This window comes from Pyrgilauda ruficollis, unplaced genomic scaffold (assembly GCF_017590135.1).
Source record: "Pyrgilauda ruficollis isolate IOZ18807 unplaced genomic scaffold, ASM1759013v1 scaffold23, whole genome shotgun sequence".
Lineage (NCBI taxonomy): Eukaryota > Metazoa > Chordata > Aves > Passeriformes > Passeridae > Pyrgilauda > Pyrgilauda ruficollis.
The window spans coordinates 7,207,240-7,219,147 of record NW_024522539.1 but is presented as its reverse complement, the minus strand read 5'-3'; the positions used below and the strand labels follow the sequence as shown (position 1 = coordinate 7,219,147).

At 55.2% G+C, this 11,908-nt stretch overlaps 1 protein-coding gene across 2 annotated transcripts; it reads left to right on the top strand.

The window, feature by feature from the left end:
* The first annotated feature begins 1 nt into the window (after nucleotide 1).
* KIF7 (kinesin family member 7) lies at nucleotides 2-11,440 on the top strand. Of its 2 annotated transcripts, XM_041469285.1 has the most exons (18): nucleotides 2-849; nucleotides 2,230-2,430; nucleotides 3,051-3,462; nucleotides 4,028-4,559; nucleotides 4,855-4,992; nucleotides 5,138-5,362; nucleotides 5,777-5,976; nucleotides 6,267-6,373; nucleotides 6,678-6,833; nucleotides 7,137-7,339; nucleotides 7,450-7,647; nucleotides 7,843-7,968; nucleotides 8,442-8,618; nucleotides 8,875-9,090; nucleotides 9,295-9,501; nucleotides 9,970-10,168; nucleotides 10,260-10,409; nucleotides 10,609-11,440. In XM_041469285.1, exons 1-18 carry the CDS (start codon nucleotides 549-551, stop codon nucleotides 10,974-10,976), a joined length of 4,116 nt encoding a protein of 1,371 aa, XP_041325219.1. In that variant the 5' UTR covers nucleotides 2-548; the 3' UTR covers nucleotides 10,977-11,440. The 2 variants fall into 2 exon arrangements, with proteins under 2 accessions (XP_041325219.1, XP_041325220.1); XM_041469286.1 differs by lacking the exon at nucleotides 9,295-9,501.
* The last annotated feature ends 468 nt before the right edge of the window (nucleotides 11,441-11,908 follow it).

The following is an 11,908-nucleotide window of genomic DNA, read 5'->3' as shown; positions in this document are numbered from 1 at the left end:
GGTGCCCACGCCCCCACCTCAAAGCACTTTGTGCCTCGGCAGGGCCACGGAGCCCCTTGTCCCTTCCCAAGGGTGACCGTGGGAATGTCAGGCGGGGGTGGAGCAGTGTCACCGGTGCTGGGGTGTCTCGTCAGGGATGAAGCAGCCGATGAGAGACGTGAGTCCCCCGCCACTGACGGAGCCTCTCACGGCTGGGGGAACTCTGTTTCACCAGCGATGGAACACCTCGCGGGTAACGGAGCGCTGCCTCGCACGTGACGAAGCACCTCTCGAGGGACGGAATCCCCTGCGAGTGGGTGATGGAGCATCCCAAGAGTGATGGAGCATCCCAATAGTCATGGAGCTTCTCTGGAGCACCGGGGGGCCGCCGCGCAGCTCCCGCAGCCACGGGCGTCCCCCCGCTCCCCCCGGCCGCTCTCCGCGGGGTGCAGCGAGGACCGGCCGCATCCTCCCGGCCCTCCGCATCCTCCTCCCGGCCCTCCGCATCCTCCTCCTCCCGGCCCGCCGGGAGGAGCCGCTGACGCCATCGCGGCGCGCCCGGCGCGGCCATGGCGGCGGAGGCGGCGGTGGTGCGGGTGGCGGTGCGGGTGCGGCCGCTGCTGCCCCGGGAGGCGCTGCGGGGACACCGGCCCTGCCTGCGGAGCGATGCCGCCACCGGCGAGGTGGCGCTGGGTCGCCGCCGGTTCCGCTTCGCCGCCGTGCTGCCCGAGGCGGCGGGGCAGGCGGCCGTGTACCGGGCCTGCGTCCAGCCGCTGCTGCGCGCCTTCTTCCGCGGCTTCAACGCCACCGTCTTCGCCTACGGACAGACCGGCTCCGGCAAGACCTACACCATCGGGGAGGCCAGCGTCGGTGAGTCTCGCCGGGACTGGAGGCTCCTGCTCCGCCAGCATCCCTGCTCCGCCAGCATCCCTGCTTCTCCAACATCCCTGCTCTGCCAGCATCCCTGTTCCTCCAGCATCCCTTTCCTGCCACATCCCTGCTCCACCAGCATCCCTGCTCTGCCACATCCCTGCTTCTCCAGCATCCCTGTCCTGCCAGCATCCTTGCCCCACCAGCATCCCCACTACCTCCCTGCCCTCCCCACCAGCCTTCGCCACCTCCTTCCATCTCCTTCCATCCCCAGCCAAGCCCACCCACACCACCATTATCCCAGCCATCTTTCCCAGCCCACCAGCCTGGTGCTGCTGTCCACACCCATTTCAGCACCTTTGCTCTCTACCCAAACCCAACTGCATCATCATCGTCTCCATCACTTCCAATTTCACTCCCAAACAACGCTTCCACCTCGCCAGCCCCTCCAGATCCAGCCAACCTCTCCCCACCATCCCACCACCAGCAGTCTTTCCTTTCCCCCTACCTATGTTTCTGTAGCCACCCCCCCCCCAAAGGTGTGTCTCCACACCCTTAAGATCACAGTGTCTAGGTTTCTCCTCTTTCACTGCAGGACAAGTGACAGGACCTGGTCCTCCACCAGCTCTGGAGGTGATGGTGATAGTCCTAGGTCCTGAAATAAACCTGAAGGAGAGGGAGGTTTGCAAGTGTTAATCCTGTTAGTTTCTCTATATGAAGGAAATGAGGAAAGAGACAACTTTTTTCATTCTGGTTTAATGGCATTGTGATTTCTTACAGAGGATGTACTGTAAACATTTCAGTCATCTTTAGTTAATAGCATCATTTGTAAACATTAAATTGTTTCATAGTTTTAATGTACATCTGTTTTCAATCTCTCAGCTCAGGCTATCATTGCACCAAATTAGAGAATTGCCTTTTTACATGGCTGTTGGAGACAAAAGAAAAAACATTTGAAATTCAGACAGTGGAGTGCTGCGGCCAGATACAAGCAAGCTACAAGCACAAAAATAAATAAATAAATAAATAAAAGCTTCTCGCAGTTGGGAAAAGTTGTGGAGTCATGCTAGCTTCAAAGGACAGCACACTGCAGCTGCAGGCATGGTGTTGGATACTCACTGAAATGCTGAGGTGCTTTTTCCTTCTTGAGGAAGGACTGGAAACAAGCAGCTTTGCTGGAATCCAGCACAGCAGTGGGATAGGATTTGCCCAGAGCTCTTGTGGGATGTTTAACCCAGCCTGCTAGGGCTGAGCTGTGGGAGTTGTGAGGCTGCTCCTTTCCAGCTGATGTGTGTTGCAGGCAGGCTTCTGAGCTCAGCTCTGTCCCCAGCCAGCATGGGCTCCCTGGGTGCTCCATGAGTGTGTGCCTCTCTTTGCCAGCTTCCATCAATGAAGATGAGCAGGGCATCATCCCACGAGCCATGGCTGAGACCTTCAGGCTCATTGATGAGAATGACCTGATTGACTACACGGTCCGAGTGTCCTACCTGGAAGTGTACAAGGAGGAGTTTCGGGACTTGCTGCAGGTGGATACAGCCAGCAAAGACATCCAGATCCGGGAGGATGACAAGGGGAACATTGGTATGTGTGGCTGTGCACAGGCTCCTTTTCTCCCCATGTTGTAGGCCAGAGCTGGGTTGTCTGTCCACGAAGGCAGAGCCAGGTCTTCTTCCTCCATCCCTTTGTCTCCTGCAGCAGTTTGCTGTGCTTAATTTGGAAAGCTGATCTGGGCAAGGCCCAGTACAGGCAGGGTAACAGCACCAGGCTGTGCAGAGGAGCTGCATCCTCCGACAGCCCATCCCTCCCATCTGTGGGATCCACATTCTCTGAACCTGAGAGAAGCAGAGAAAAGAATGATCAAAACAATTCTTATCTCATTCGCTGCTCCTGTGTTGTGCCAAAGTAGAATGCAATGTGGAGATTGTTTACCCAGAGTGATGGGGTTTTGTTTCCTTGGCTTATCAGGGCCAAGTGTGTGTCCAGACTGTCAGTCAGGAGATAGTCACAAGATTTTGTTCAGTTGAGTTGAGTGCTTGTGCAGTTTCAGTTTAGATGTAGTGTAATATAGTGTAATGTAATATAGAATAATATAAAGTAATTAATTACCCTTCTGATATCAGTGGAGTCAGATGCATCATTCTTCCTTCGACGGGGGTCGCCTGCTTTTACAATGCCCAGCCACAGCTGCCTTTGCTTTGCAGTGCTCTGCGGGGTGAAGGAGTCAGAAGTGGAAGGGCTGGACGAGGTGCTGAGCCTGCTGGAGATGGGGAACACAGCCAAGCACACGGGAGCCACCCACATCAACAGGCAGTCGAGCCGCTCGCACACCATCTTCACGGTGACCATGGAGCAGCGGCGTGGCGCTGGCCGGCTGCCCCTGCACCACCACGCCCCCGCTGTGCCCGCCGCCGGACAGGTCCTGGTGTCCAAGTTTCATTTCGTAGACCTGGCAGGCTCAGAGCGAATTGTGAAGACGGGAAACACAGGGGAGAGGCTGAAGGAGAGTATCCAGATCAACTGCGGCCTCCTGGCCTTGGGCAATGTCATCAGTGCCTTGGGAGATCCTCGGAGAAAGACCACCCACATCCCATACAGAGACTCCAAAATCACCAGGTACCACTGGGAGCAGGACCCCCCACATCTCACGGGCTCAGCTTACAGGTCTGCCCTCTCTGCAGGTTCTCCTGTAGGGCATCTTAAGGAGCAATGAGGCCAGGATAGGAATGCAGGCCTAGCTCATTGCAGTGCTGGAGACAGTGAGGCTTGCATAACTCGTATTGCTAAAGCTAAGATGAGGTGTTGCTGTGGATTATCCTGCCCTTCCTGCCCATCAGGGAATAAAAAATACTCCCAGTAGACTTGTTTAATGGTCCACAGTTAGTTCTTAGCTTGAGCAGGCGGCCTTTGCAATCTCCAGCAGGGCCCCTGGCAGCACATACCTAGCAGTGATCACAGAGTCAGGGAGCTCCCAACTTCAGGAGTTATTTGGATAGAGACTTGCCATAGTGCAAACTGTTAATCCTCTGCTTAATGATTCCATTCACCTCACTGATGCCAAGCCAACTACAGAGCAAGGACATCATTTTCCTTGGGCTTAACCTCTGAAAAGGGTTGAAAACGTTCTGTTTCCTGTGTTATTTTGTATTTGCGCTATTTTAATCCCTGTGCTCTTCCTTAGGATCCTGAAAGACTCCCTGGGGGGGAATGCCCAGACCGTGATGATAGCCTGTGTCAGCCCCTCATCCTCTGACTTCGACGAGAGCCTCAACACGCTGAATTACGCCAACCGGGCTCAGAACATCCAGAACAGGGCGGTGGTGAACTGCCGCAAGGAGACGGAGCACATCGAGGAGCTGCACCTGCAGATAAAGAACCTGCAGAAGGCGCTGGAGCAGCGGCAGCGCTCCGAGACGCGCACCATCCACCGCTCGGGCAGCGCCAAGCGCGGCGCGCCCGACGCCACGGCCCGGCTGCTGGCCGAGTGCGCCCATTACCGCACCTGCACCGACGCCGCGTACCGGCTGCTCACGGAGCTCCAGGAGGACAGCAACCTGACCGTGGAGCAGATCCTGCGCGTCAAGGAGTGGCTGTGCGCCGTGGAGAGCGAGAGGAGCGAGCTGACCTCGGCCGGGCTGGACAGCGGCATTGAGAGCACCTCCATGGACGACCAGGGACCGGAGGCACAAGGTTCAAAAGGGGCGAAAGGCCAGGTAATGGTGGGGTGTTACAGCTCTGAGGTTGGGTTCATCTCCTGGCCACAGCAGCCCCAGCACAGCACAATGGAAGGGTCAGGAGAGGAGGGGGAGGAGAAGTAACCTGTCCAGGAGGCCCTAGGAAGGCAGAAGGATGTGGTTCTCACAGCAGGCAGGGAGAAATTAGATTCAGCTGCAACTGAGAGATTTATTGCATAGGAAGAATCTGGGTCTGCAGAGCTGTTGTGTCCTTGCAGAGATGGGAAGGCAAGGACAAATGCTGATGCTGTCTCTCTTTTACTTTGGGGAGCAGGTGAGCACTGAGAAGAAGTGTGAGTCCATCAAAGATGAGCAGGTGGCCAAGCTACAGAGGCAAGTGGAACGTCTGGAGGAGGAGAACCGTGATTTCCTGGCTGCCCTGGAGGATGCTATGGAACAGTATAAGCTGCAGGTATTTCTGGGCTCTGCTCTCTTTGTAGGGACCTGCCCCACTTCTCTCCTTCCTGCCCAGGGGTGCTCAGCCCAGCTTTCAGGTTCCTCTGCAGTGGGTCTCAGATCAACATGTATGTAACTACATTTTTCTCATTGCTTCCTAGAGTGACAAACTGCAGGAGCAGCAGGATAAAATCTCAGAGCTGCACGTGCGCTTGGAGATGGCAATGCCAAACCTGTGTGTGCCAGGACTGCTGGAAAATCTTCACCTGGTCACTGCCAGCCAGAGACCTCACACAGCCCCACTGGATGCTGCCCCGTCCCATGGCTTTGGTGGGGTTCCCTCGGGGCTGCTTCCTGAGCAGAGTGGAAGAGCTCTTTGCAAGAAGGTGAGAGCATAAGGCCGTGCCGTTTGAAGAACTGCTGCCTCTTCACTTGGCTGCTCTCCACTGCAGAAGAGCTTTTGCCCTGCTGTTTAATGTGATCCTTGTCAGAAGTGTAGTCCAGAGGACTGTGCTCAGTGTTCAAATCCAGAGTTTTACAACTCTGGCAAAAACAGCCCAGCTTCAAAACTGAGGCTGTTGCTTTCATGTCGTGGGTGAGTCCCAGAATTGTTCAGTATTTGAGCAGCAGAAGCACAGGCAGCTGGGTCTGGCAACACACTGGTTCTCCTGAAAATACACTCAATCCATTTTGTTGCTTTTATGTGTAGCAGTGATGCTCAGCTGGGAGCTGCTTTTTCTAACACTGGTTCTCACACAGCTTGTTTCCTCTCTTTCCCATTCCTCTCTTTCTGTGCCCAGAAGCTCAGCAGCAGCTCTTTGCAGAAGGAGGAGCTGGCAGGCTGGCACCCGAACCACGCACAGCACCCCACTGGTGATCCCGAGGTCAGAGAGGTGGTGCTGAGGAGGGAGCTCAGCCAGGACTCAGAGAAGCCATCAGAACTGTCCTCAGGAGAGGAGGTGGAGGAATGGGAACAGAAGCAGTCCCTGTCCCAGTGCCGGTGAGTTGGGCTGTCCCAACCAGCTGTCTCTGTGCCATGTCCCTGTCCCTGTGTGTGACCCTGGCACATACCACTGCAGCTCAGCTCTCATGTCTGATGCAGGGCAAATGCCTGTGGGGTCAGTGATGCTGCTGATACACCTTACTGCTCCCTGGGGAGCTCATTACCATCATTCCTGACCACAGCTATTGTTTCCATCTCCTTCTGGAGCCTGTGGATCATGAGGGTCCTTACTGAGAACAGCTTTAGCAGTGCCCAGACCAAACTGATTAATTTGATTCTCCTTCTAGAAATGGGATCCAAAATTTGAGCAAGAAAGAGATTTTCAAGTTGGGTGAGGAGCCAAGTGGAGGCAATGCCCACTCAATTCAGGAGGAGCAGCTGGAGCTGTCAAAAGGCAAGTAGCATCCGTAGGTTGTTGGACAATCTTCCATGGGCTGGTGGTGCTTCACTGGGAGATTTTGGTGTACCACCTGGATGTGCCCAGAGGACAAAAATGGAGCAAAAATGGAACCCAGCTGCTTTTGTTAGAGAGAAACTTGAACTCTTAGGGTCTGGCAAGGGTGTATGTTATGGCAGAAGCTTGAGGTGACTCTGGGCAATTCTGTGCCAGACTCCAGCTACAGATCCAAGATCAGATTGTCCTTCTGTCACCCATCTGCTAAGATAGGACTTTCCTGACTTGGGAATCTGTGTTCCAGAGGTCTATGAGAAGCGGGAGTCGCTGCTTGGTTCCTGGAAGCGCCTGCCAGGCAAGGACTCTGAGTGGAGGCTGGTGCAAGCACAGCAGAAGATCCGAGAGCTGGCAATCAACATCCGCATGAAGGAGGAGCTGATCACGGAGCTCGTTAAGACAGGTGCAGAGCTACTGGCAGGAATATGCACCCATTTCCCATGAAACCTCCTCCTAGTTGTGGTGCTTAGTCTCTTCTTCCATCCTCATCTTCTCGCCCTGTGTTGCTTGTGCTCAGTCTCTTCCCCTATAAGCAGCAGGGCCTTGTTTCTCCATCCCTCCAGCTGACAGAAACCCTTCCCACTGGTTTGTTCCTTCTCTGGAGTGGCTGAGGGAAAGGGAACATTCAGTCTCAGTAGCCAAAAATACTTGGGGAGAGGGAGGAAGGGTCAGGATCCTGGCTGTGAGAGAGGGGGCTGTGTTGCAGGCAAGGATGCCCAGGCTCTGAACAAGCAGTACAGCCAGAAGATCAGTGAGCTGGAGCAGGAAGCAGAGCAGGTGCGGGCAGAGCTGAGCGACAGCCAGAAGCAGCTCCAGGAGCTGGAGGGCAAAGAGCCGTGGGACCCTGGGGAGAAGCGCAAGCTGCAGGAGTACCGCACACGCCTGGCGGCCGTGCGGAGCAAGGCACAGGTGAGGGAAAAGGGCTCTGCCCACCCTGCTGCTGAGCAGGGGCAGAGCTGGGGGTATCTCTGCAGAGAGGGGAGATGCCGAGGCCAAGGGTGGTTTTCACCCCCTGGCAGGTTCTGTGCAGGAAGAAGCAGGCGACGGAGAGGCTGGTGTCGCTGTCGGCGCAGAGCGAGAAGCGCGTGCAGGAGCTGGAGAGGAACATCCAGCTGATGCGGCGGCAGCAGGGGCAGCTGCAGCGGCGGCTGCGCGAGGAGAGCGAGCAGAAACGGCGGCTGGAGACAGAGGTGAACAAGGGACAGCACCGAGTCAAGGTAGGAGAGGGCAGGAGCAGCTGTGCTGCTGTGGGGCTTGTGAGGATGACAGTGGGTGGGCTCTGATGTGGTTGTCTTGGAGAGCATGGAGACAGCTCTTTCCGAAGAGCTAGAGGAGAACATAACCCTCAGCCCCTGGCCATAGGGCAAACACATCCCACCCCTCCATGCTCACGGCTGCTCTTTCACATGCAGGAACTGGAGCTGAAGCACGAGCAGCACCAGAAAATCCTGCGCATCAAAACAGAGGAAATTGCGGCTTTCCAGAGGAAGCGGCGGAGTGGCAGCAATGGTTCTGTGATCAGCCTGGAGCAGCAGCAGGTACAGACAGCAAGCCTGCCTCTGCTTCCCTGTTCACAGGGGATGCTTGGCAGACTGCAGGCTGATGGGAGACATGAAAACAGGAACCTGAGCCCATCCGACCCTTGAGATGGACTGTCTGTAATGTCATTTGTATCTGGTAGCAGAGGACTTCAGATCTTTTCTTACCCCAGAAACAGGATCTCATTCAAATCCTAGCATTGGTAAAGAAGTTTTGAAGTTTTGTCTGTTAGCAGAAGGGTGGTGAGAGATGTGCCCTCCAAGAACTCCTTGACTGCTGGGAATTTAGTTTAGCTCTGCCTCTTGGAGGAGCTGGAAGGATAACACCGGCGAGGTCTGGGCTATGGGGCTTAGCAGAGATGGAATAAGGACCTTTGTTCTGATCTCAAACCTGCTGCTCTTTAGTCCAGCAGTCCTGGGCACTGCTGCTGCTGTCTGCACACACGCATGCCTTTTGCTTCTCCCTCCATCAGAAAATTGAGGAACAGAAGAAGTGGCTGGACATGGAGATGGATAAAGTTCTCGAGCAGCGCCAGGCCCTGGATGAGCTGGAAGATGAGCTGAGGAAGCGGGAAGCTATTGTGGCCAAAAAGGAAGCCCTGCTGCAGGAGAAGAATGGCCTGGAGAGCAAACGGCTGCGCTCCAGCCAGGTAAGACACCTCAGCCCTTTGCTTGATTTCCAGCAGAGGTGGAGCTGGAAGACCTGGGTGCCATCCTGGCTCTGGCTGCAGGCCAGGATGAGGTGGTGCTGGGAGGTGGGTAGGAAATCTTGTCTCTGTGAAAGAGTCTGAGCTTGTTGGTTTGGTGGCCCTTGGCTTATGTCTGTCTGGGGGGGTGGTCACTTGACCTAGAGAGGGAGTAGAACAGGGCTGAGGAGCAGATCCCCTTGAGCATGCTCTGCTGCAGGCCCTGACAGATGACATAGTGCGCGTGTCCAGCCGCCTGGAGCACCTGGAGAAGGAGCTGAGTGAGAAGAACGGGCAGCTGCGCCACGGCAGTGCCCACGACCAGCAGCAGATCCGCCAGGAGATCAACAGCCTGCGCCAGGAGAAGGACCAGCTGCTCAAACAGAGGCTGGAGCTCGACAACAAGCTGCGTCAGGGCACGCTGCTGTCCCCAGAGGTACCTCTGCTGGGGCTGGGGAGCAGGAGCTTGTAGGAGACAAGTAAAGACTGAGCATGAGGTTGTTGGCAGATTCTCCCCCACATCCCAAACTCTGCATGTCCCAGCTTCTCCCCAGCACCACTGGCATGGCAAGCAAGGCTAGGGCAGGGTGAGACAGAGCAAACCCTTTGCAGCCTGGTAACTACAGCTCTGCCCTGGCAGGAAGAACGGATCTTGTTCCAGCTGGATGAGGCAATTGAGGCTCTGGATGCAGCCATTGAGTACAAGAACGAGTCCATCACATGCAGGCAGCGAGTCCTGCGGGCCTCGGCCAGCCTGCTGTCACAGTGTGAGATGAACCTCATGGCCAAGCTCAGCTACCTCTCCTCCTCTGAGACACGAGCTCTGCTCTGCAAGTACTTTGACAAGGTGGGAGACAACTGCCCTCTGTGCTGGTGGGAGCTGTATTTCATTTACAGGCTGTTAGTGATTGCGTAATTAGCCAGCCAGAACACGTAATAAATATAACACAGCTTGAACACACTTGTTAACACAAATGATGACCTGACCACACTCCTGTTTTCCTCAGTTTCAAGCTTTCTCCTTGCATCATATTGTAGTTTTGTCCTGTAAAGCAAGGCCACAAAGCCACAGCACCGTGACCTCTACTGGGAGAAGGGCTTAACTAGCCATGGGATGCATGGATCCCTGCAGTGGCTCTGCCACATCAGTGCAGCCACACCTTGCTCTTCCCTCCACAAGGCAGCTCTGACATCCCAGCACTACTAACCTTTGTAAGCTGTACCAAAAAACTAACGTGACTGGGGCTCGGTGGGGCAGGAAATCTTCCCAGGCACGAAGGAGCTGAAGTGTTCCTTGCTCTTGGGCCCTGGCCAGGTGGTGACACTGCGAGAGGATCAGCACAGGCAGCACATTGCCTTCTCAGAGCTGGAGATGCAGCTGGAGGAGCAGCAGCAGCTGGTGTACTGGCTGGAGGCGGCCGTGGAGCGGCAGCGCCTGGAGATGGACCGCCAGCTCACCCTGCAGCAGAAGGAGCACGAGCAGAACATGCAGTTACTGCTGCAGCAGAGCCGTGGTAACCCCCAGCTCTCCAGATGGGCAGCAGTGCTACTGCTTTTGTCTTTCACAGGGCTCCCAGGCTGAAACAGCCTTGTTTTTGCTTGTAGAGCACATGGATGAGGGGCTGGCCAGCAGCAAGCTGCAGTATGAGGCGAGGATTCAAGTGCTGGAAAAGGAGCTGAGCCGTTACATGTGGGCAAACCAGGAGCTGAACCAGAGACTGAGTAACATGAACCTCCATCCTGGACAGAACAAAGGTGAGAGGAATCCCAGGCCAGGGCTTTGCTGTTCCTGCCGAGTTAAAAGGGAGGTTCAGTTCCCACACCTGGCAGTGAGAGCTTGGAGCAGTCCAGAGCAGTGCATGTATAGGTCCTTCAGCAACTGCTATACCAATTTTGATGAGGAAAGTAGAGATCCTGATACTCTCCTCACCGTACCCTCAATTTTTCCCTGCAGGGATGGAGAGAAACATTCATGGGGACAGAGCTGCCCCGGAGCTTGGCACCTGTGAGGAATTCAGCCTCAGGGAGCAGCAGCCCGTGCCTCCAGCTGAAGAGAGCCCTCGGGCCAGGGATGAGAGCAGGGACCTGGTGCACGCCCCTTTGCCCTCGACGTGGAGGCGTTCCTCGCTGCCCAGCGACAGCCCCGGCGAGCCTCGGCAGCGGGACGCGGAGCACAGAGCGGGGCAGCCCCACGAGCCGCTCGCCCCTCGGAGCCTGGCTGCTGCTCCCAAAGCCCGGCGGGAGCTGCGCAGAGCCAGCCTCAGCGTCAGCCCCGTGCCTTACCACCCTGCCATGATAGACGTGAGGAAAAACCCGCTCTAGAGCCAGGCTTAACGCTGGCTGGCACAGGTGTTGCTGACCTGAGCTTGAGAGCCCTCCTGCCTCACACGGCAGCCTGGCTGCAGCCCTGTTACATTTCAGAGGCCTGGGCAAGAGAAAGATGTGACTTCTTGTCGTGAGGGAGTCGAGTGTGAAAGGTGTGGGAGCACCAGCCTACGTTCTCCATGTTGCTGCCAGTCGAGGCAGCAGTGACAAGAAGCTTTTCCTCTGCTCCCTCAGCAGCTTGAACACTGTGAAGCAGGAGACACCTTGCTTCCAGGCCTCTTAACACTAAAAACTTGTTTACAATGTGGAATTCTCAGCTGAAGAGCTTGCTCAGCCCTGGCAGCCTCAGAGGGAAGTGCTCTGCAGTCCTGCAGAATTTGTACATACATTTTTGTAGTAACTTTGGGTTTTTTACATTTCTACTATAACTTTTCTAATAAAGCAGAGTGAGTTTTATGAAATGGTGACTTGTCAGAAGGGCCACTTACTCCAGGTGTGTAGGAAAGCAGTTGTATTTAAATCTCACTGCACGGGAAGACAGCTGCTGTCACACTTTTGGCCTGATGGTTAAATATGTTTTAAGTAGTCCCAGCCACATCCAGTAGGCCTCCTACATTAAATTGCCACAGGAAGAACACATCCAGCCAGCAGCAGAATTGTCTGAAATGTCCAGGATAAAAGGAACTCTGGTTGTTTTTTTCTTGCAGCCTCTAAGCTGCTTTAAGCAGGGTTTTCATATTCTTGAGAGAACTTCCAGTCTGGATTTAAGAGCGGCTAAATGCAATCCTGCAGCTTCACACTGACAGCTCAGGAAGGGGAACCAAGTTTAGCAGAGCAAGAAATGAAAGCCCAGATATCTGCTTTAAGAAGGGCAAGGGGCAGGGGCAAAGGGCTGCTTGACCACTTGATCCTAAAAATCAAGCCACTCC

Coding starts and splice junctions, on each gene's coding strand:
- KIF7 (XM_041469285.1), top strand. CDS start 549: ATGGCGGCGGAGGCGGCGGTGGTGCGGGTGGCGGTGCGGGTGCGGCCG. Junction 4,560..4,854: donor CAAAAGGGGCGAAAGGCCAG/GTAATGGTGGGG, acceptor TTTGGGGAGCAG/GTGAGCACTGAGAAGAAGTG. Junction 5,363..5,776: donor GAAGAGCTCTTTGCAAGAAG/GTGAGAGCATAA, acceptor TTCTGTGCCCAG/AAGCTCAGCAGCAGCTCTTT.